We start from the raw sequence: 24,779 nt of genomic DNA on the forward strand, positions 1-24,779 counted from the left end.
ACAAAAGAAGAGAAGATTCTCCCAAAAGAAGGAGTAGAATAGAAGAATCACCATCAAGAGAAAGAAGGAGTAGAGATGATCGCTATGAACGAAGACCCTCTCGGAGAAGCAAGGATTCGGAAAGGAAGGACAAGTCATCAAGGAGCTACACAAAAAGAAGACATCAATCTCATGTTGGTGAATGGGTATCCGGCTCCGACTCCGACAATCACTCCGAAAGAAGTTATCACTCCGACTCCGAATATACTCAAGATGAAGGTGTTGCCGGACTAGCACTTGTGACAACCAACTCCTACGACATATTTGAATCACCAAATGAAGGAATTGGGAGATGCTTCATGGCCAAAGGTCCAAAGTTAACACACCCCGAGTATGTTGATTTCAATAGTGGTGAAGATGATTTGCTAGGAGATGATGATTTACTTGTTGACAACTCAAGTTATGAAAACTATGATGAATTTGATGTCAATCATGCTAAATCCAATGTTGTTGCTTCTAGTAGTTCTCTTGATTCCACTAATGATTCTCTTAGCCAAGTTACACTTGAGCAAGAAAATAGCTTACTGAAGGGAATTATAGAGAAATGTGTTTACAAGAGCCTTGCCGGAAGTAAGCAATTTGAGGAGATTGTACGTAAGTAAGGAAGACACCGGAAGAATCAAGGTGTTGGTTTTGAACGAAAGTTCAATGCCAATGGAGTTGAGTGGGAAGAAGATCAATACCCCAAGACGAAGTTTGTTCCTCAACAAGAGAAGTATGATCCTACTTCCTTCAAAGGAACACAAGCTCAAGATGATCTTCCACCACAAGACCACAAGCAAAAAGGCAGGGACAAGCTTCAAGAGGAAATTGATGCATTTGAAGAAGCACCTAAAGCCTTAGTCAAGTGGGTTCCCAAGACTACATCAAGTTCTACTTCATCAAGTACGACTACAACTCCAAGGATTCCCATCAAGATGGTGTGGATCCCGAAGAAGAAGAACTAGAGAGTTGTCGAGGGTGACTCCGCCAACATACTTCACTCTTATCATTTTGGCAATGACAAGTGCAAACAACTTTCATATCTTGCACTAGTTCAAGGAGTCACAAACCCTCTTGTTGGTAATACAAGGGACAAGGTAACCTAATGCTTTCATGGACAACATCTTGTGTACACATCACTCTATGTCTATGGATATCCTTGCTTGTTCCTTGTGGGACTAACCCGCGTAGGTATTGAAAGTGCAACTCACTCCAAAGGATTACTCCGAATGATCTACATCAACATTGAGCATCCACATCTTCAACACCTACATGAAGTCATCATCGACAAAACCCAATGTTAGTTCATCCCTCTTAGGGGGGATATCACATCTAGGGGGAGCTTTACTCTAATTAATTGAGCTAAAGCAACTCAAATGGTGTGAGCACAACAATGCTTTATGTAAAAGTGGTAACCCCACTTGTGCTTAAACGATGAGTATGACCTATGATCAAATGTTCTCATTTGACTCCTAAGTCAATATACTCATATATAGATGACCTAGTCATCGCCAATTGTTTGATAGATGCTAGAGTGTTTGTGCATGCTTTGTCACATATTTCATTTGTCATTTTATTGTGTGAGCATGTTGAATGCATATTTTTCTCATTCGAGGACATCCATTTTGTTGCTTTGATTGTTTGGCTTTTTCTCATTTACCAAATGGGTGGACAAGAATGCCTAAGAACTCCCTCTAGCTATCTATGTTTTTCTCGTCTCAAACTCTATTCATGCTACATCACAAAGTTTGATCAAGTCAAATTCGAACCACTCTGTGTGAGGAGCACTCGGAGTTCCCGATTCGTCATAGACTTAAACTTCCAAAACCTCTTTGTGCATTTTGGTCTGACCGATTCATCCTTCGGTCCTACCAAGATCACTAAGTTGATCTAGGGTTTTCAATCTCGGTGTAACCGATTAGAACCTTTCGGTCACACCGAGTTGTAGTAACTGCTTGCAGTTTTGCATCTCGGTGCCACCGGGTCGTTCCACTCGGTCACACCGACAGGGTCAGGTTATATATACTGACAGGCCAAATTTTGGAAAATTTTCCGAACCTCTTCGCCTGCGCGTAACCTGCTCTGCCTTCTCGGGTCTCCAGATCGTCCTCTCGTTGCAAGCGACCTCCCGCCGCTGGTCTCCGCCGCCGTCAACGGCAATCCGCCCCGCCGTTGCCGCCGTAGCAAGTTCGCCGCCGAACTAGGGTACGAACTTGATCTTTGTGCTATTCATTAACTCCGATTCCTAGCACATTGCTTTGCCACGTCTCTTACCACGCATGAAATCATCCTGTCCAACGAAAACGTCCCGTAGATTAGCTTTGATTTGAAAATTTAGGGTTAGGTCTCCGCTGAATTCATCTCGGACCGACCGAGTTGTAGAAGTCGGTCTCACGATTTGGCTTAGGCCAGAGCACATGCGTTTTCGGTCTTACCGAAAATTGCAAATCGGTGTGACCGAGTTCGATTCTCTGTGAAACCCTAGCAGTCTCGGTGCCACCGAACTGTGACTCTGTCTGACCGAGTTCACTAGTTTAGGTTCCAAAAGCTGCTTCGATATCACCGAGTTTACACATCGGTAGATCCGAAATGCTTTCTATGAAGAACTAAAACTAAGTTTTTAAGTCATCTGTTTTGCAAAACTCATGTAATTTGTGATGCTCATCTACTCTACCTCATCTATAACCTATTGACAGGGTCTGCTGTCAGAGTATTTACAGAGATGTCTGACCAAAGTGATAGCCAGAACAAGTCTGAAGAGCAGGTTCAGATGAGTGAGGGCACTAGTCCCATAGGCAGCTATGATGAGAGCAGCAGGAGCACACCTAGTAACTTGCCAAAGGCAGCTACCAGGACAAGGAAGAAGAGAATTTCTGATTCAGAGGATGAAGATTATGAAGGAAATATGCCCTAGAGGCAATAATAAAGTTATTATTTATTTCCTTATTTCATGATAAATGTTTATTATTCATGCTACAATTGTATTAACCGGAAACATAATACTCGTGTGAATACATAGACAAACAGAGTGTCACTAGTATGCCTCTACTTGACTAGCTCGTTGATCAAAGATGGTTATGTTTCCTAACCATAGACATGAGTTGTCATTAGATTAATGGGATCACATCATTAGGAGAATGATGTGATTGACTTGACCCATTCCGTTAGCTTAGAACTTGATCGTTTAGTATTCTGCTATTGCTTTCTTCATCACTTATACATGTTCCTATGACTATGAGATTATGCAACTCCCGTTTACCGGAGGAACACTTTGTGTGCTACCAAACGTCACAACATAACCGGGCGATTATAAAGGTGCTCTACAGGTGTCCCCAAAGGTACTTGTTGGATTGGCGTGTTTCGAGATTAGGATCTATCACTCCGATTGTCGGAGAGGTATATCTGGGCCCACTCGGTAATGCACATCACTATAAGCATTGCAACTAATGAGTTAGTTGCGGGATGATGTATTACGTAACGAGTAAAGAGACTTGCCAGTAACGAGATTGAACTAGGTATTGAGATACCGACGATCGAATCTCGGGCAAGTAACATACCGATGACAAAGGGAACAACGTATGTTTTTATGCGGTTTGACCAATAAATATCTTCGTAGAATATGTAGGAGCCAATATGAGCATCCAGGTTCCGCTATTGGTTATTGACCGGAGATGTGTCTCGGTCATGTCTACATAGTTCTCGAACCCGTAGGGTCCGCACGCTTAACGTTCGGTGACGATTTGTATTATGAGTTATGTGATTTGATGTACCAAAGGTAGTTCGAGTCCCGGATGAGACCGGGGACATGACGAGGAGTCTCGAAATGGTCGAGATGTAAAGATCAATATATTGGACGACTATATTCGGACATCGGAAAGGTTCCGAGTGATTCGGGTATTTTCAGAGTACCGGGGAGTTACGGGAATTCACCGGGAGAAGTACTGGGCCTTATTGGGCCATACGGGAATAGAGGAGAGAGGCCAAAAGGAAGGAGGCGCGCGCCCCCCTCTGGTCCGAATTGGACAAGGGGTGCAGCCCCCTTTTCCTTCTCCCTCTCCCCCTCTTTCCTTCTCTCCTACTCCGGAAAGGAAAGGGGAATCCTACTAGGACTTGGGAGTCCTAGTTGGACTCCCCACACTTGGCGCGCCCCCTCTAGGGCCGGCCTCTCCCTCCCTCCTTTATATACAGGGGCAGGGGGGCACCTCTATACACACAAGTTGATCTGTTGATCTATTCCAGCCGTGTGCGGTGCCCCCCTCCACCATATTCCACCTCGGTCATATCGTAGCGGTGCTTAGGCGAAGCCCTGCGTCGGTAGCAACATCATCACCATCACCACACCATCGTGTTGACGGAACTCTCCCGTGAAGCTCTGCTGGATCGGAGTTCGCCGGATGTCATCGAGTTGAACGTGTGCTGAACTCGGAGGTGCCGTACGTTCGGTACTTAGATTGGTCGGATCGTGAAGACATACGACTACATCAACCGCGTTGTGCTAACGCTTCCGCTTTCGGTCTACGAGGGTACGTGGACAACACTCTCCCCTCTCGTTGCTATGCATCACCATGATCCTGTGTGTGCGTAGGAATTTTTTTGAAATTACTACGTTCCCCAACAGTGGCATCCGAGCCAGGTTTTATGCGTAGATGTTATATGCACGAGTAGAACACAAGTGAGTTGTGGGCGATACAAGTCATACTGCTTACCAGCATGTCACACTTTGGTTCGGCGGTATTGTTGGATGAAGCGGCCCGGACCAACATTACGCGTACGCTTACGCGAGACTGGTTCTACCGACGTGCTTTGCACATAGGTGGCTGGCGGGTGTCAGTTTCTCTAACTTTAGTTAAACCGAGAGTGGCTACGCCCGGTCCTTGAGAAGGTTAAAACAGCACTAACTTGACGAACTATCGTTGTGGTTTTGATGCGTAGGTAAGAACGGTTCTTGCTCAGCCCGTAGCAGCCACGTAAAACTTGCAACAACAAAGTAGAGGACGTCTAACTTGTGTTTGCAGGGCATGTTGTGATGTGATATGGTCAAGACATGATGCTATATTTTATTGTATGAGATGATCATGTTTTGTAACCGAGTTATCGGCAACTGGCAGGAGCCATATGGTTGTCGCTTTATTGTATGCAATGCAATCGCCCTGTAATGCTTTACTTTATCACTAAGCGGTAGTGATAGTCGTAGAAGCATAAGTTGGCGAGACGACAACGATGCTACGATGGAGATCAAGGTGTCGCACCGGTGACGATGGTGATCATGACGGTGCTTCGGAGATGGAGATCACAAGCACAAGATGATGATGGCCATATCATATCACTTATATTGATTGCATGTGATGTTTATCTTTTATGCATCTTATCTTGCTTTGATTGACGGTAGCATTATAAGATGATCTCTAACTAAAATTTCAAGATAAAAGTGTTCTCCCTGAGTATGCACCGTTGCGAAAGTTCTTCGTGCTGAGACACCACGTGATGATCGGGTGTGATAGGCTCTACGTTCAAATACAACGGGTGCAAAACAGTTGCACACGCAGAATACTCAGGTTAAACTTGACGAGCCTAACATATGCAGATATGGCCTCGGAACACTGAGACCGAAAGGTCGAGCGTGAATCATACAGTAGATATGATCAACATAGTGATGTTCACCATTGAAACTACTCCATCTCACGTGATGATCGGACATGGTTTGGTTGATTTGGATCACGTGATCACTTAGATGATTAGAGGGATGTCTATCTAAGTGGGAGTTCTTAAGTAATATGATTAATTGAACTTTAATTTATCATGAACTTAGTCCTGGTAGTATTAGCATATCTATGTTTTAGATCAATAGCTCGCGTTTAGCTCCCCTGTTTATTTTGATATGTTCCTAGAGAAAACTAAGTTGAAAGATGTTAGTAGCAATGATGCGGACTTGGTCCGTGATCTGAGGATTATCCCCATTGCTGCACAGAAGGATTATGTCTATGATGCACCGCTAGGTGACGGACCTATTGCAGGAGCATATGCAGACGTTATGAATGTTTGGCAAAGCTCGGTATGATGACTACTTGATAGTTTAGTGCACCATGCTTTATGGCTAAGAATCGGGGCTTTAAAGACGTTTTGAACGCCATGGAGCATATGAGATGTTCCAAGAGTTGAAATTAGTATTTCAGACTCATGCCCATGTCAAAAGGTATGAGACCTTTGACAAGTACTTTGCCTACAAGATGGAGGAGAATGCTCAGCTAGTGAGCATGTGCTCAGAATATCTGAGTACTACAATCACTTGAATCAAGTGGGAGTTAATCTTCCAGATAAGATAGTGATTGACAGAGTTCTCTAGTCACTATCACCAAGTTACTAGAACTTCGTGATGAACTATATGCAAGGGATAACGGAAACGATTCCCAAGCTCTTCGTGGTGCTGAAATCGACAAAGGTAGAAATCAAGAAAAACATCAAGTGTTGATGGTTGACAAGACCACTAGTTTCAAGAAAAGGGGCAAAGGGAAGAAGGGGAACTTCAAGAAGATCGGTAAGCAAGTTGCTGCTCGAGTGAAGAAGCCCAAGTCCGGACCTAAGCCTGAGACTAAGTGCTTCTACTACAAAGGGACTGGTCACTGGAAGCGGAACTACCCCAAGTAATTGGCGGAGAAGAAGGATGGCAAAGTGAACATAGGTATATTTGATATACATGTTATTGATGTGTACTTTAGTAGTGTTTATAGCAACTTCTCAGTATTTGATACTAGTTCAGTTGCTAAGAGTAGTAACTCGAAACGGGAGTTGCAGAATGAACAGAAACTAGTTAAGGGTGAAGTGGCGATGTATGTTGGAAGTAGTTCCAAGATTGATATGATCATCATCGCACACTCCCTATACTTTCGAGATTAGTGTTGAACCTAAATAAGTGTTATTTGGTGTTTGCGTTGAGCATGAATATGATTTGATCATGTTTATTGCAATACGGTTATTCAATTAAAGTCAGAGAATAAATTGTTGTTCTGTTTACATGAATAAAACCTTCAATGGTCATACACCCAATGAAAATAGTTTGTTGGATCTCGATCGTAGTGATAGACATATTCATAATATTAAAGCCAAAAGATGCAAAGTTAATAATGATAGTGCAACTAGTATGTGGCACTGCCGTTTAGGTCATATTGGTGTAAAGCGCATGAAGAAAATCCATGCTGATGGGCTTTTAGAATCACTTGATTATGAATCAGTTGATGCTTGCGAACCATGCCTCATGGGCAAAGATGACTAAGACTCCGTTCTCCGGAACAATGGAGAGAGCAACTGACTTATTGGATATAATACATACTGATGTATGAGGTCCGATGAGTGTTGAGGCTCGCGGCAGGTGTCGTTGTTTTCTGACCTTCACAGATGATTTGAGCAGATATGGGTATATCTACTCGAGGAAACATAAGTCTGAAACATTTGAAAAGTTCAAAGAATTTCAGAGTGAAGTGGAAAATCACCGTAACAAGAAAATAAAGTTTCTACGATCTGATCGCAGAGGCGAATATTTGAGTTATGAGTTTGGTCTTCAATTAAAACAATGTGGAATAGTTTCACAAACTCATGCCACCTAGAACACCACAACGTAATGGTGTGTCCGAACATCATAACCGTACTTTATTGGATATAGTGCAATCTATGATGTCTCTTACCGATTTACCACTATCGTTTTGGGGTTATGCATTAGAGACAGCTACATTCATGTTAAATAGGGCACCGTCTAAATCCGTTGAGACGACACCATATGAACTATGGTTTGGCAAGAAACCTAAGTTGTCGTTTCTTAAAGTTTGGGGTTGTGATGGTTATGTGAAAAGATTTCATCCCGATAAGCTCAAACCCAAATCGGAGAAGTGCGTCTTCATAGGATACCCAAAAGTTACTATTGGGTACACCTTCTATCACAGATCCGAAGTCAAGATATTCGTTGCTAAGAATGGATCCTTTCTAGAGAAGGAGTTTCTCTCGAAACAAGTGAGTGGGAGGAAAGTAGAACTTGATGAGGTAATTGTACCTTCTCTTGAATTAAAACGTAGCTCATCACTGAAATCAGTTCCAGTGATGCCTACATGAATTAGTGAGGAAGTTAATGATGATGATCATGAAACTTCAGATCAAGTTTCTATCGAACCTCGTAGGTCAAGCAGAGTAAGGTCCACACCAGAGTGGTACAGTAATCCTGTTCTGGAGGTCATGTTACTAGACCATGGCAAACCTACGAACTATGAGGAAGCGATGATGAGTCCAGATTCCACGAAATGGCTTGAGGCCATGAAATCTGAGATGGGATCCATGTATGAGAACAAAGTGTGGACTTTGGTTGACTTGCCCGATGATCGGCAAGCCATAGAAAATAAATGGATCTTCAAGAGGAAGACGGACGCTGATAGTAGTGTTACTATCTACAAAGCTATACTTGTCAAAAAGGTTTTGACAAAGTTCAAGGTGTTGACTACGATGAGATTTTCTCACTCGTAGTGATGCTTAAGTCTGTCCGAATCATGTTAGTAAATTGCCACATTTTATGAAATCTGGCAAATGGATGTCAAAACCGCATTCCTTAATGGACTTCTTAAATAAGAGTTGTATATGATGCAACAAGAAGGTTTTGCCGATCCTAAAGGTGCTAACAAAGTGAGCAAGCTCTAGCGATCCATCTATAGACTGGTGCAAGCATCTCGGAGTTGGAATATATGCTTTGATAAAGTGATCAAAGCATATGGTTTTATACAGACCTGCGGTGAAGCCTGTATTTACAAGAAAGTGAGTGGGAGCACTACAGGATTTCTGATAAGTATATGTGAATGACATATTGTTGATCAGAAATAATGTAGAATTTTCTGGAAAGCATAAAGGAGTATTTGAAAGGAGTTTTTCAAAGAAAGACCTCGGTGAAGCTGCTTACATATTGAGCATCAAGATATATAAAGATAAATCAAGGTGCTTGATAAGTTTTTTCAATGAGTACATACCTTGACAAGATTTTGCAGTAGTTCAAAATGGAACAGTCAAAGAAAGAGCTCTTGCCTGTGTTACAAGGTGTGAAATTGAGTAAGACTCAAAGCCCGACCACGACAGAAGATAGAAAGAGAATGAAAGTCATTCCCTATGCCTCAGCCATAGGTTCTATAAAGTATGCCATGCTGCGTACCAGACCTATTGTATACACTGCCCTGAGTTTGGCAAGGAAGAACAATTTTGATCTAGGAGTAGATCACTGGACAGCGGTCAAAATCATCCTTAGTGGAATAAGGATGTGTTTCTCGATTATGGAGGTGACAAAAGGTTCGTCGTAAAGGGTTACGTCGATGCAAGTTTTGACACTGATCCAGATGACTCTAAGTCTCAATCTGGATACATACTGAAAGTGGGAGCAATTAGCTAGAGTAGCTCCGTGCAGAGCATTGTTGACATGGAAATTTGCAAAATACATACGGATCTGAATGTGGCAGACCCGTTGACTAAACTTCTCTCACAAGAAAAACATGATCACACCTTAGTACTCTTTGGGTGTTAATCACATAGCGATGTGAACTAGAATATTGACTCTAGTAAACCCTTTGGGTGTTGGTCACATGATGATGTGGACTATGGGTGTTAATCACATGGCGATGTGAACTATTGGTGTTAAATCACATGGCGATGTGAACTAGATTATTGACTCTAGTGCAAGTGGGAGACTGAAGGAAATATGCCCTAGAGGCAATAATAAAGTTATTATTTATTTCCTTATTTCATGATAAATTTTTATTATTAATGCTAGAATTGTATTAGCCGGAAACATAATACTTGTGTGAATACATAGACAAACAGAGTGTCACTAGTATGACTCTACTTGACTAGCTCGTTGATCAAAGATGGTTATGTTTCCTAACGATAGACATGAGTTGTCATTTGATTAACGGGATCACATCATTAGGAGAATGATGTGATTGACTTGACCCATTCTGTTAGCTTAGCACTTGATTGTTTAGTATTCTGCTATTGCTTTCTTCATGACTTATACATGTTCCTATGACTATGAGATTATGCAACTCCCGTTTACCGGAGGAACACTTTGTGTGCTACCAAACGTCGCAACGTAACTGGGTGATTATAAAGGTCCTCTACAGGTGTCCCCAAAGGTACTTGTTGGGTTGGCGTATTTCGAGATTAGGATCTGTCACTCCGATTGTCGGAGAGGTATATCTGGGCCCACTCGGTAATGCACATCACTATAAGCCTTGCAACTAATGAGTTAGTTGCGGGATGATGTATTACGGAACGAGGAAAGAGACTTGCCGGTAACGAGATTGAACTAGGTATTGAGATACCGACGATCGAATCTCGGGCAAGTAACATACCGATGACAGAGGAAACAACGTATGTTGTTATGCGGTTTGACCGATAAAGATCTTCGTAGAATATGTAGGAGCCAATATGAGCATCTAGGTTCCGCTATTGGTTATTGACCGGAGATGTGTCTCGGTCATGTCTACATAGTTCTCGAACCCGTAGGGTCTGCACGCTTAACGTTCGGTGACGATTTGTATTATGAGTTATGTGATTTGATGTACCGAAGGTAGTTCGGAGTCCCGGATGAGATCGGGGACATGACGAGGAGTCTCGAAATGGTCAAGATGTAAAGATCGATATATTGGACGACTATATTCGGACATCGGAAAGGTTCTGAGTGATTCGGGTATTTTCGGAGTACCGTGGAGTTACAGAAATTCACCGGGAGAAGTATTGGGCCATACGGGAATAGAGGAGAGAGGCCAAAAGGAAGGAGGCACGCGCACCCCCTCTGGTCCGAATTGGACAAGGGGTGCAGCCCCCTTTTCCTTCTCCCTCCCCCCTCTTTCCTTCTCTCCTACTCCGGAAAGGAAAGGGGAATCCTACTAGGACTTGGGAGTCCTAGTAGGAGTCCCCACACTTGGCGCACCCCCTCTAGGGCCGGCCTCTCCCTCCCTCCTTTATATACGGGGGCAGGGGCACCTCTATACACACAAGTTGATCTGTTGATCTATTCCAGCCGTGTGCGGTGCCCCCCTCCACCATATTCCACCTCGGTCATATCGTAGCGGTGCTTAGGCGAAGCCCTGCGTCGGTAGCAACATCATCACCATCACCACACCGTCATGCTGACGGAACTCTCCCGTGAAGCTTTGCTGGATCGGAGTTTGCGGGACATCATCGAGCTGAACGTGTGCTGAACTCGGAGGTGCCGTATGTTCGGTACTTAGATCGGTCGGATCGTTAAGACGTACGACTACATCAACTGCGTTGTGCTAACGCTTCCGCTTTCGGTCTACGAGGGTACGTGGACAACACTCTCCCCTCTCGTTGCTATGCATCACCATGATCTTGTGTGTGCGTATGATTTTTTTTGAAATTACTATGTTCCCCAACAGATTATGTGGCTGTTGAGGATGAGGCCACTTCAAGGAAAAAGGTGCTGAAAAAGGAGTATAGCACTGCTGATGCAACAAAGCCTGAACTGAAAACAAAGGCTCCAGCAAGAAGAGTTCCAATGTCAAAAGCCAGAGCCTCAACTGCTGAAGCTTCCAAGCCAAAGAAAGTTGCCATAGGTGAAACTATGAAGTTCACCATTGAATCAGATGATGGTGAAGCAGGAGGTGATGGAAAGAAGAAGAATAGGGCAAGAACCACTACTGCCAGAGTTCTTGGCAAGCCCTCAATGAAGAAAGATTCTGAAGGAGAAGAGGAAGAGGAAGAGGATGCTGCACCAGCACCCAAAGCTCAAAAGCTCATGGGAGATGCAATCAGATCAAGGGCTACTTTATCTAAGCCCAAAGCTGCTCCCAAGGCTGCTGCTCCAGCTCAGAAACCCCCTAAACCCAAGAGAAGCACTAGAAACATCCCTGCTGAGGAGAAGAACAAGGCCCCAGTGCCTGAAATTGCTGAAGAAGAAGAAGATGACTCAGTTGTGTTGAGGAAGCTGAAACCCAAGATCCCTGACCACAATGATGCACATCCTGTTGCAGAGAACATGAAAGTCAGGAAGGATGCAGGACTGAGGGAGACAGTCTGATCCATATGCTGTTAGGAGAAGGACTGTTGTGGACTACAGGTTTCACACCAAGGAACAACAAGACTTTTATGAAACAATCCTACTTGACAAGAAGCCCATTGTGTGTGACATGAGATGGGTTGACTGGGAGTACATTAAGGAGAATGAAGATCACTATCCAGGTGTATATGACAGCTTCAAGGCATGTGGAGTTGACACATTTGTTGCCCAGAAGCTCACCAAGTGGAATGACGAGCTCATCATGCAGTTTTACTCCACTGCCCACTTCTACCCAGATGGGAAGGTCATTTGGATGTCTGAAGGTACAAGGTACCAATCCACTATTGAAGAATGGGCTCAGTTGATCAATGCCCCAGAGGAGAATGAGGATGACTTGGATGTTTATGCTGAGAAAAAGAAAGACCACAACACTATGGCCAACATGTACAGAGAGATCCCAGATGATGCTTTGGACACTCATAAGTTTGGATCTGTCCACTTTTTGTTGTCTGGTCTGCCAACCATCAACTGGATCCTAAGGCACACTCTGCTCCCCAAGTCAGGTGATCACAAGATGATTAGAGGACATGCTATTAACTTGCTACATTTGTTTGATGTGCCTAAAAAATTCAAAGTCATGAGTCTTATTGTGGAGACAATCAAGAGGGCAGCAACTGATCAGAAGAGAAGTTGTGGGTATGCCCCACACATTCAGGAGCTCATCAACTGCAAGATGGGAAAAGGCAAATATATACTGGACAAGGAGCACCTGCCCATCTACCATGAATTTGAAGACAACATAGTTGTCATGAATGAGAATGAACCATCTTCAGCTCAAGCACATGAGAAGAGAGAGAAGGCAAGGGCAGAGAAAGCTACAAAGATGCCAATTGTTGAAGAGGCATCTCAAGTGTTCTTGAAATCCAAACAAGATCAACTTGGATATCAGATCCAATCCACTTTGAGGATTGAGAAGGGCTTGGCCACCCTGACTCAAAACCAGGAGAGTTTGGAGAGGATCATTGAGCATAAGTTCTATGATCTGGATGTCAAGGTAACTGAGATCCAAACTGCAGTTGAGCAACTTCAAGAGGAAGCAGAGGAGAAGAAGGGCAAGTCTACTACAGATACTTTTGTTAGAGTGCCCAGAAGCCAAAGGTCTGCTGCAGTGCTAGTCACAGATACAAGAGCTACAACTCAGCTCCAGCAGCTACAACTACAGTGCCACCTCCAGCAGCCACTCCATCAGCTCCAGCTACATCATCTGAAGCCTTCGTCCTTGGAGTTCTCTCGACACCACCTCATGAAGATCAAGCCTGAGAGTCGTTTAGCACTATGCATTTTTGAACTTTTTGGTAACTTGTTGCCAAAGGGGGAGAAAAATGTATAGATCATAGGCTTCGAGAGAGTGTTGCTTTTTATCTCTCTTGCTATCTTTTGGTTGAACCTTTTTATTGTGTGCTTGTGTGAGATACTTTATGTCCTTGTGAGATACTTGATTGATCATGTGTTTGATCATATGCTACCCTTAATGCTTGTTGGATGATTTTATCTCTTATATCCTTAGATGATCATTCACCTGCTTGGTGATGAGTGCATTTTTTAATTTCTATCATTTTGAACGCTCCACCAAGATGTATGTGACATGGAAGAGTAACCCACGATCCTAATCGATTGTGCATTTGCATTCAAAAGCAAATCTTAAATAATGCACAAATTTAGGGGGAGCTCTTGCTTATCACATACTTCTCAAAGCGACGATGTTTTTCAATCTTATTATCATTTGTCGAAGCTTTGATCTATATGTTGTCATCAATTACCAAAAAGGGGGAGCTTGAAAGTGCAACTATCCCTGGGTGGTTTTGGTAATTCCTGACAACATATAGCTCATTGAGCTAATGCTATTTCAAGATAAACATTTCAGGAAAGCTCAATGATTGGCATGGCATGGATGAGAAAAGTGGACCCTTCAAAATGCTAAGGACAAAAGATTGGCTCAAGCTCAAAGCACAAGACTCTACATTTTTCATTTTAAGTGATCCAAGATCACATTGAGTCCATAGGAAAAGCCAATACTATTAAGAGGGGATGAGGTGTTGCTTAATGGTTTGCTTGCTCAAAGTGCTTAGTGATATGCTCCAAAGACCCTCAACCACTTTCTCACATCCACATATGTCCCAAACCAAAAGTCAAACTCGGCCCCACCGAAACTGTCTATCCAGCGCCACCGAGTTCTCTTGACATAGCCACTGCCAGAAACCCTAGTCTTTTCGGTCTCACCGAGATGGGATTGTAATCTCTCTGTTTCCCTTCATAACGTTTCGGTCAAACCGAGATGAGCGATCAGTCCCACCGAGATTGCAATGCAAACACTCTGTTTCCTTTTCGTAATGTTTCGGTCCCACCGAGATGAGCGAATCGGTCCCACCGAGTTTGCCTGACCAACTCTCTGTTTGTCTGTTACCAAAATCGGTCTCATTGAGTTTGTGTAATCGGTCTCACCGAGATTACGTTATGCCCTAACCCTAACGAAATCGGTCCCACCGAGTTGACATGTCGGTCCCACCGAAAATCCTAACGGTCACATTATGAACTAAATCGGTCTGACCGAGTTTGACAATTCGGTCCCACTGAGTTTGGTAAATTGTGTGTAATGGTTAGATTTTGTGTGGAGGCTATATATACCCCTTCACCCACTCTTCATTCGTGGAGAGAGAGCCATCAGAACATGCCTACACTTCCAACATACATTTTCTGAGAAAGAACGACCTACACTTGTGTTGAGGTCAAGATATTCCATTCCAACCACATAAATCTTGATCTCTAGCCTTCCCAAGTTGCTTTCCACTCAAATCTTCTTTCCACCAAATCCAAATCCTGTGAGAGAGAGTTGAGTGTTGGGGAGACTATTATTTGAAGCACAAGAGCAAGGAGTTCATCGTCAACACACCATTTGTTACTTCTTGGAGAGTGGTGTCTCCTAGATTGGCTAGGTGTCACTTGGGAGCCTCCGTCAAGATTGTGGAGTTGAACCAAGGAGTTTGTAAGGGCAAGGAGATCGCCTACTTCGTGAAGATCTACCCGAGTGAGGCAAGTCCTTCGTGGGTGACGGCCATGCTGGGGTAGACAAGGTTGCTTCTTCGTGGACCCTTCGTGGGTGGAGCCCTCCGTGGACTCGCGCAACCGTTACCCTTCGTGGGTTGAAGTCTCCATCAACGTGGATGTACGATAGCACCACCTATCGGAACCACGGATAAAAAATCTCTGTGTCAACATTGCGTTTGCTCCCTTAAACTCCTCCCTTTACCTTCATATGCAATTGTTTTACATTCCACTGCTATACTCTTAGAATTGCATGTGTAGGTTGACTGCTTGACTTGTGCAAAGTTGCTAAAATCTGCCAAGAACTAAAATTGGGAAAAAGCTAGATTTTTATTTGGTTAAGTAGTCTAATCACCCCTCATCTTGACATACTTTCGATCCTACAATAACACCTTCGGGCATCTCCAACGACAACCGTAAATTTCCTTTCGCATCCATCCGCAGAAAGTGAGGACTAGTCCGCGGACACGGATGCAGAAGGATGCCATCCAACGCTAGTCGCATACATTTCAACCTGCATTTTAACATAAGGGACAATATTCACACAAACTGGCCAATATTCATCAAAGTTCGGATAGAAAATAACACAAATCATCCATACATACCATGCAAATTAAGTACAATACAACAAGGTCTTAAATTCGACTAGATCCCGGACATACTCTCCCTTTAACTTCATCCAACAGTGTATGCACGTAAATGACCGTCTCTTTATCCTGTGGCACACCACGTCAGCGCGTGCGGGGCTACATATAACGTGTAGACCAACATTGAGTGAATAAATCAATCAATAAGTTTGAGCAAAAGGAAGAAACACTTTCGATCTCGTCCTCTGCCGCGTGCAATGGTCGCCTTGCCTCGAGCTGACGAACCACATCGCAAAACTTGGTGACGCTGATCTCGATACCGTGCCAGCGATACGACAACGACCTCATGTTGCGTGGTTGAATGATGTACATGTCATAGGGCGCAATGTGCTTTCGTGCGAGAAACTTTTCATGCACTTGCTCCCAGAAGGCCCCCTCAGCTCCTGCCTATGAAATCCGTGAATACGGCCAGTCACGTATCGCACAACAACTCATTCTCCATGGTCGAGTAGCTGACCATCTTGCGTACTCTAAAAAATGACATAGCATTTTAAAAATAAGCACAATGACATTTGATCGAACACCTGTCGGGCGTGGTATCCTTCATGGAGGTAGTCGAGTGTACCTGTGTACAAACGGCTCCAGGGTGGAAAGCTTCGTCGTAACGGCGAGCGGGCGCGTCGTTGCTGGTTGCGGACGTCCGGTAATGCCTCTGTGGCGGCCGAAGACGTACAACAACGATGGCGGAGGTCGAGGGTGTGGATGCAAAGTAAGGGAAGAAGGGTGCGGAGTGAAAAAATGGGATCGAGAGGAGGGATTGGGTGGGCCGGGGGTGCCGGAGTCCTACGTTTCAGGTGCCCGAACCTCCGCAAACCTCCCCCATTTTGTCTGCAATTTGCGAAAGAAATCGCGTTCAGATCGTCCCGTGGAGCGATACAGACCCGCGTCGGATGACTTCCTCGATCCGGACAGCGGGTCCAGACGGGTGCTGAAGGTATGTGGATCTGCCATGAGCATATGTGTACGCGTGCTGAATTTATGGAAAATCACCGTACCACGAGTCTAGAGCCGTACAAAGAGTGAAGTCCCAACGGACGGACGAGATCTCTCAATCCTCCGACGCCGCGACCCCTGGCTGGGAGCCGGACACATCGCACCCACCTCGCCCGTGCGTCCACCGTCGCCGCGAGCTCGAATTCCCCTCGAGCCACGTCTGCCCGCGTGAGGACACGTAAAGCCTCCCTTCCCATGTCCCCACATGTCAGTCCCACGAGGCTCGATTATTCTTAACCCTCTCGCCCCGCCTCCCCGTCTCCTCCTCCGGTCGCCCAACCGAGCAGGGGTGTCGCCATTGTTGTCGCCTCTCACCCGCAGGCCGCCTCCGCGTCCGTCACTAGGCCACGAGACCTAGGATCCCCCGCCCCCTCGCTGTGACCTCGCCGCGATGTGGTGGAGGGCGGTGGCCAGGGCTCGCCGCCGGATCCCGGGAGCGCGGCCCGTGTCGACGGCGGCGGCGGGGAAGAGCGGCCGCGAGGTGGTGGTGCCGCGGTTCGGCGGGCCGGAGGTGCTGCAGCTGAGGCAGGGGGTGCCCGCGCCCGATCTGAAGCCCGGCGAGGTGCTTGTGCGCGCGCGCGCCGTCTCCATCAACCCCCTCGACTTGCGAGTGAGCACTCCCCCCATTTTGGACACCGCCCACCTCCCCACCTTGGGACTTGATGGAACTGTCTGGTGAAACAGTCGTTTCCTTTTGTTTCTGATGACATGCGGGGGATCAGGATTAGCTTGGGTCGTTGGGCGCCTGTTTTATCTGAACCGATCGCATTGTAGGAATTTATTGGCCACTCACTAATTTGTTGCGGTGCTTGCTACTGAGTAGTGTGAGGATTACTGCCATTTCAATGAAAGACTGCTATAATTAACATTAGAGTTAATACATTTTTGGTCCCAGATGACACATGATGTGTGTTATCAGAATATGAGAAATACTGTTCTGTTCTCAGAATAGATGAATCTGCTTTCAGATTATATCAGTCTGGTGCTAATTGTTGGAGTGTTTATAATTGGTAAATGTATTGTTTGTCGGCAGATGCGGGCTGGCTATGGCCGTTGCATATTCGAGCCACTCCTACCTCTCATCATTGGCCGGGACATCAGTGGTGAAGTCGCAGCTACAGGGACTTCTGTGTCGTCATTCTATATTGGGCAAGAAGTGTTTGGTGCCTTGCATCCAACAGCGATTAGAGGGACATGTGCTGATTATGCAGTTCTTTCACAGGATGAGCTTACTTCTAAACCATCTACGCTCACTCATGTGGTAGGAGCTCACTAAAATCCTATCCCTTGCATTCTACTATTTCTTCAAAAGTCTAATTCAGGATTACTTTCAGTTTGTCCACCAAGATTACTCAATAGTTTTACTATAATGTTTTGATCTAGTTTTGGGCATATACCCTATTTCAGTCTCTAATATATACAAGATATTTTTTTAATCAGTTTCAAGGGTGCACATTTGGTAGTTCCAGCAAAGGGTCTGTTATTTTTTACATTTGGTGATGGAGAGAAGAATTTTATTTTTTCTTAAGTTGATGACTGAAGACATAGTGTTTAGTTTGGTTGCCTGCTTGAGAAAAGGCTCCTTACGAGCAGCAAGAGCTATTTTTTGTTTATATTACAGGAGGCCAGTGCAATTCCCTTTGCTGCGTTGACTGCGTGGCGTGCTTTATATGGTACTGCTGGAATTTCTAAAGGGTATGTTCTATTGCACACCACAGTTTGACAAGTTGCCTTTGTTGCTGTTTCTTGTGAATTGGTCGCACATTGGTTGATTTACTGAATATTGTTAATATGGCCACTATTTACTGCTATGTTCATGATCTAGGTATGTATGCATTAGATGGTTTCTGAATTATGCTGAATTTCTTTAGCAGTTATGTTTGTGCTCCCCCCATTTGCGTATTCAGCAGCTAACCAGAAGCATGCTACTGTCAAAAGTTAACTCATTGAAGTTTTAGGAATATTTGTTATATTTTGCGCTACAGTTCCTCCCGGCTTCTACCGTGTACTTGGCAACTCTGCAGGAAGCCTGGAACGTTGCACTTCCCTTTTGATTGTTCTGAAAACCAACCTGTTAGTTAGGCCAACATTCCTGATTAAATGCCAGCATATTAAAGTTTATTTTTCCGTTCTTACGAACTGGTTGCAATCAATTTTTATTTTAGACAAAGATTACTTGTGCTTGGTGGAGGAGGAGCAGTTGGGCTTTCTGCTGTTCAGCTTGCGGTAGCTGCAGGGTGTAGTGTTTCAGCTACCTGTGGAGCCCAAAGTATTGAGCAAGTTTTGGCAGCCGGTGCTGAAAAGGCTATTGATTACGCCACTGAGGTAAAAATCCTAAAGAAGTCAGAACTCTTGTTGTTACCCATATGATGCAGCAAAGTCTCTTGACCTTCTAATATTTTGACCTCAACAACATAGCGAAGTCATGTATGTCCCTGGTTTGTCTAGATATTTCACTGTACAATGATCATTCTTTGTCTTAACAGAATAGGAATGCATATAGTGGGATAGTTATGTATTAGTATGGTACTCAAGACACCACATTTCATTTCTGTCGCTTTTATCTAGCACTGTAGTTTTATTGCCACATGAGCTGGTAAATTCATGCATAAATGGAATAAAGGGGAACCTAGAATCACCACTTTTTCAACTTCACTTTGCTCTGTGATGCTGAATACAAGAGACTGCTAGCTGTTGTGTATCATCATCTCCTTTTATGTTTTCGCTGAATCTCCCATTTCTCTTCATGGCTATGAAGCAGCAAAATTAATTATGCAATTTGGCAGGATGTGGTTAGTACACACAGAGTGGCTTTACTTAGATCTATTGTCACTACTATTTCTTTTGTTGCAAAACTGCAGTACGGTAATACTTGCAGATTTATCAACCATGCTCTTGGTGCCAGTAGTTCTGTATGTGAGCTTGACCAGTCGTGCAACTCCATGTGTCTGTGATCTGCTGTATAAATATAAAAATAACATTCTGAAATTGCTAGTTATTCTCCATGTCTGAGAAAGCATGAAAGAACATTGTGTCAGCGGTAAGGAATCTTTCTGCAGTTTGATGAAATAGTTAAGCCGCTACCATCTCATATATTTTGATTCTCTTTTCAAGAAATTCCTAGCCTAGAATACCATTTGTTCCATGATTTTTATGTTTTATACATTGTACACTACAGGATACTGAATCAACAGTTACAGGAAAGTTTGATGCTGTGTTAGACACAATAGGAGTAGCTGAAACTGAAAGAATTGGTATTAATCTTCTGAGAAGAGGCGGACATTATATGACCCTTCAGGTAATCAATCTGCATGTTTAATGTTTCCGTGTTTTTCTTTTGTTTCTCCTTTCCTTATTGTCTTTCCTTTTACGTGATTAGGGAGAGGCAGCTTCACTAGCAGATAGATATGGATTATATGTGGGACTTCCTGCTGCTACCGCTACTTTACTGAAGAAACAGATGCAGTATCGTTGTTCTCATGGGATAGGTAAAGAGCTCCGTTGACATGTATATTTTGATCCATTCGTATAATTCGTTTTGGAACTTGTTATGTCCGAGTCTGAGGAAACCTATTTAATCACTATATTATGTGGTAACTGTTTATAATCTGTCGAGGCCCACACTTCCAGACACAAGCTGATTGCTGCCATCTAGAACTTGGTCAGTAACTGGCAAAGAAAATGCTGTTTTTGCAACAAAAAAGAAGAAGCAAGAAATACAAAGTGCTTTCTTTAGTTTAGTTGAGTTATTCCTTTATCTGTGTAAGATGTTGATCTTAACAAATGCTGTTCCCATCCAATCTAATATAATTTCAGAGTACTGGTGGACATACATGAGAGCTGATCCTGACGGTCTCCATGAGATCCAGAGGCTGTCCGGAGCTGGAAAACTACAGATACCTGTGGAGAAGACTTTTCCTATCAGCCAAGTAAGAGAAGCTCATGAGGCCAAGGAGAAAAGACTGGTGCCTGGCAAGGTGGTTCTAGAGTTCGACTAGTGTTAGCAGGGGTTCGTCCGACGATCACGGAAGGACCGACGTTCCTTCTTAATTGTACCATGATGTTTATTTTTTGTCTTTCTCCCAAAGAAAAGTCGTGCGGCTTTGAAGCTCTAAATTTGCTCGTTCTCTAGGTAGTACTACAGGGTTATTTTGTCGGGGTTTAGTGTAAATGCAGTAAATAATGATATGCAATACGAAGAGACTTATTTCAGTGGATCCCAGTCATTGTTATTTTCAGGTGCATTTTCTCCCGCCAGAATACGTTTGTGGATGGACGTAGTCTCATCCATCGTTTCGTGGTTCATACTCACTCTTCGCTTCTTGACAAAATTTTTCAATGTTTGTTCCGTGTTTGTTCTGCTAATATTCCAATACCAGAGTCCTTAAAAATCACTTTCATGCCAGAAGAAATTACCACTTGAGCTGTTACCTTGATTACTCTCTAATATTAGTATAACTCTTAAGTCTGAATACGAAGAAACTACAATTCCAGGCACCTCGTTACTACCAGGAACATATCATCCTCTTATGTCAAAAAAGAAAAGAAGATATCATCCTCCATCGGCAGCTCCAATTCAGACCAAATCTCTCCGGGGACACACTATTCACAACACGCGCTACACAAGTCTCAGCGCTGGGTTTCCAACGCGATGGAATCATTCAAGGAACTGCCGACAGAGGCGATCTGCATCTGCAGCTAAGCAGCCGTGGGCTGCTGAGCTGCTGGCTCTGGCTCTGGCTCTGCCTGGGCGGCACCGGAAGTGAAGGCCCTTGGAAGAACCCACGGCCACCCGCCCCCTACCCCGGTCACCCGCTCCACCTCCGCCACCCTCAGCTTCATCATCTGCTTTTCCCTCTCGAGTTCCTCCATCTTTTCCCTTATTTCCTGCCATTTTCAAACATGAAAAGGAGTTGATCATCTCTGCACAGCTCTTGACAAGATTGTATGTAGGGCATGATCCAAATTAACTGTCAGCGATTTGTTTTGTCCCTTGATATGTAAGTGCAGGATAAGAATAACAGTTAATTTCTTATAAATCTGAAGCCTAGAGAGTAGAATCCACAACACAGATTACTAGCAGTAATGTTTTCCGCTAAAAAATATGTTAGTGTGAAAACTGTCGTCTCTCAGTGAGAAGAATTTGAACCAGTCATCTTTTTTTTCTTTTAAAAAAAGGGGAATACCCCGGTCGGCCTTTGCATCACGTGATGCACACAGCCATTTCATTAAAAGTGAAAACGTTCCAGTCAACGTGTACCAGAGAGTGATGCAAATAAAAAGAAAACACGACCATCTTACCTCCAGTGCCTTCTTACGGGCCTCTTCTTTTCTGGCTTCTGACTTGCCACTTCTATGAACCTCAAAGATTATTGCACCACAAGCAACCTGAGAAATTACGTGGGAGTCCATGTCAGTTGTAATCATCTGCCATCATACAATCATCAAGTATTTCTAGGGGTCTGAAGATCTAGGACAGTTAATGATAACAGAAAGCAGATTCTTGAATTGTTGGGTTTCTAGTTCTTCCATATGCACTATGGAAAGCTGTTAATAACTCGACAGTCCATTCAGGTCCAGAGTACTTACCGAGAAAATGAACAGTTCACCAAGAAGATCTGTAGCAGCTTGAATAGCTTTCTCTTCATTCAGGGGCCGAATGTGAATGTCAGTTGCACGTCCAATAAGCCGCCTCTGCATGTTTGTTGCTAAACGATGGTTTGCCTGAACAAAGTGTGGCATACATCTTGTCAGTACAGCAATCACACTCACACAATGCATAATATATAGTATTGTTTATTAGTACTCTATACAAGAGAACCAGAGCGCATCCAAATTTATAATGCTTTGAACAGATCAATAAACTGTAAACAGAAGAGGACATGGCAAAACTGTTATTCAGTTCTTGTATGAGTAAATCTCAACCGAGAAATTCTTTGAAGTGTTCCACAAGGATTGAACATCATCATCAACAATACTTCACATCTATTTCCTTCGCGACACACGCTCTATCCACATATATCCACATAGATAGCATATACATAAGTCCTTTCACTGTCAGCAAGAAGTAACGTGACATTTTGATGGTGATCATTGACATATGTTGTTCACACAGAGTTATTAACACCAGCATTCAGACTCTCAAATAACTACTATGTGTCCACATTACAGAACTTCTCGCGTCAGGTAAGGTTGCACCAACAATCTGGATCAAACTACATTGGCGTTCACAGGAATCAAACTCCCCCAAAACAACAGTGCGAGTGATTGATACCATTATCATAGAAACAGGGTGACCTAAATCGCCAATTATCCCACACGCCCAAGCATGCAATCGATTCGATTCTGCGATATATCAGACCAATGCTGTCGCCAACTTGTAATTAACCAGTAAAAACAGAGGCAGGCCCTCACGCTTTTTCTAATAAGCATTTTGTCATGCACTTCCCCCGCTTGAGATCATCAAGAGAGAGAGGCAAGAAACACGGAAGGAAGATCCGCTCGGGTCCTCCAGACCGTACTGGACAGAAGCGATCAAGAAGTGCAAGCGCCGCCCCAACTTCTAGACACCAGGATCAGAGGCACGGGCGAGGTAATATGGGGGATGAACTGACGGAACGTCACCTGCGCGACGTCGATGATGAACCCGCGGAACCTGGGGTGGATGCCGGCGTTGCGCTTGAGTTTATTGGCGACGGGCTTGCTCAGCGTCCGGAACGCGAGCAAGCCGAGCTTCATCAGTGGCAGCACCATCGTCGCGCTCCGCGGTCCTCCGCCGGTGCTCGCGAAGGGGAGAGAGGGAGGCGGCGTGGGTGTGGGGCGCAGGCGGCGTGGCGGAGTTCGTTGCTGGTTTGGTTTGGCTCTACTTTTCTTGGAGAGGAAGGAGAGGGGACTCTTGAGGAAGGACGGGCAGTCGTTCGCTTGTTGGCCAAGTTGGTCGCTAGTTTTCCCGTGTCCGTGAACAATTCATCAATAAAATTACTGCGCAAGTTTGGCTCTGCTTCCATAGAGCGTACGGAGCAGAATCACAGTACTATAGGCCTGTTCGGCATCCCTCCGAGGCTCCGACTCCAGGCTCTCGCTCCCGGAGCTGGCGGAGTTGAATGAAGGTAAAAAGTACAGAGCGGGGGAGCAGGTGCTCTGCAGATCCTTGAATTTCAGGGAGTAGTGGATTGCCGAACAGCCCCTATATAACGACACTCACGTATGTATGCGTCCTCTTTGGTTGTATCATTGGAGGCTCGATCTTCACTTCAGGATAAACATATTATTTATTCATCTTTTAAGATAGCACAAAATAAATCCACACAAACGGCCCGTATCGCCATAATAACCGCCATTATGACGATCTTGGACGAAAAGGCCTCCATTGATCGCTAGAGTTTTTCAGGGGCTCCAAATCGAGCCCACGAGCCATCATATTTGGTGGTAGGGCGAGAATGCTTGGAGCTCACACCGTCCTAAAACGGTTTGACGTGAGTGATATTTTCCCCTCCCGCTGCTCTTCCCGCCCATGCCGCAGCCTGCCCTTCCTTGCCGTAGGGCTGCCTTTGACCGCTTCCTGCCGTCCCCAGTCTTTGCCGACGATGTCATGGACGTTGCCTCGACCCTCGCGTCCAATTTCCATCAGTTTGGAGTCAGATCCCACGACTTCGACGGTGGTTGCGCCTCCGACGGTCGGCCGCCACCGCCTAGGGCGGCACCTCGCCCTCACTGCCGGCCACAGAGGTGGCAAAACCTATGCCGTTGCGTGCATGAGGTGGCCTCCCCCTGCCAGTACCAAAGGGATCGAAGAAGAAGACGAGGAAGGGCCGAGCGGTTTCCCTTCCTTGCTTTGTCCCGGTGGCGGGAAAAAACTAGGGCACCTCCCCATTCCTACGCCGGACCAGAAACGATGATGAGGTAAAAAAGACGTCCTTTGCCTTATATGTTGTTTTGTTCGATTGAATGCAAGGTGACCGTGGAAAAGTATTGGC

The 24,779-nt window shown here is 44.6% G+C and overlaps 2 protein-coding genes across 2 annotated transcripts; one reads left to right on the forward strand and one right to left on the reverse strand.

Annotated features, from left to right (window-relative positions):
- Positions 1–17,021: 17,021 nt before the first annotated feature.
- Positions 17,022–21,015, forward strand: LOC123079194 (reticulon-4-interacting protein 1, mitochondrial). The gene is made up of 7 exons (XM_044501901.1): positions 17,022–17,413; positions 17,837–18,064; positions 18,425–18,498; positions 18,969–19,128; positions 19,982–20,101; positions 20,183–20,291; positions 20,620–21,015. The coding sequence occupies exons 1-7, from the start codon at positions 17,195–17,197 to the stop codon at positions 20,799–20,801; spliced, it is 1,092 nt and encodes a 363-aa protein (XP_044357836.1). The 5' UTR covers positions 17,022–17,194; the 3' UTR covers positions 20,802–21,015.
- A 260-nt stretch (positions 21,016–21,275) lies between these two features.
- On the reverse strand, positions 21,276–23,736 carry LOC123079195 (OPA3-like protein). The gene is made up of 4 exons (XM_044501902.1): positions 23,428–23,736; positions 22,393–22,527; positions 22,105–22,191; positions 21,276–21,690 (listed from the first exon to the last, which is right to left on the reverse strand). The coding sequence occupies exons 1-4, from the start codon at positions 23,554–23,556 to the stop codon at positions 21,502–21,504; spliced, it is 540 nt and encodes a 179-aa protein (XP_044357837.1). The 5' UTR covers positions 23,557–23,736; the 3' UTR covers positions 21,276–21,501.
- Between the last annotated feature and the right edge of the window lie 1,043 nt (positions 23,737–24,779).

This window comes from Triticum aestivum, chromosome 3D (genome assembly GCF_018294505.1).
Source record: "Triticum aestivum cultivar Chinese Spring chromosome 3D, IWGSC CS RefSeq v2.1, whole genome shotgun sequence".
NCBI classification, from domain to species: Eukaryota; Viridiplantae; Streptophyta; class Magnoliopsida; order Poales; family Poaceae; genus Triticum; species Triticum aestivum.

Coding starts and splice junctions, on each gene's coding strand:
- LOC123079194 (XM_044501901.1), top strand. CDS start 17,195: ATGTGGTGGAGGGCGGTGGCCAGGGCTCGCCGCCGGATCCCGGGAGCG. Junction 17,414..17,836: donor TCAACCCCCTCGACTTGCGA/GTGAGCACTCCC, acceptor GTTTGTCGGCAG/ATGCGGGCTGGCTATGGCCG. Junction 20,292..20,619: donor TCGTTGTTCTCATGGGATAG/GTAAAGAGCTCC, acceptor ATATAATTTCAG/AGTACTGGTGGACATACATG.
- LOC123079195 (XM_044501902.1), bottom strand. CDS start 23,556: ATGGTGCTGCCACTGATGAAGCTCGGCTTGCTCGCGTTCCGGACGCTG. Junction 22,528..23,427: donor TCATCATCGACGTCGCGCAG/GTGACGTTCCGT, acceptor CACTTTGTTCAG/GCAAACCATCGTTTAGCAAC. Junction 22,192..22,392: donor GTGAACTGTTCATTTTCTCG/GTAAGTACTCTG, acceptor GTAATTTCTCAG/GTTGCTTGTGGTGCAATAAT.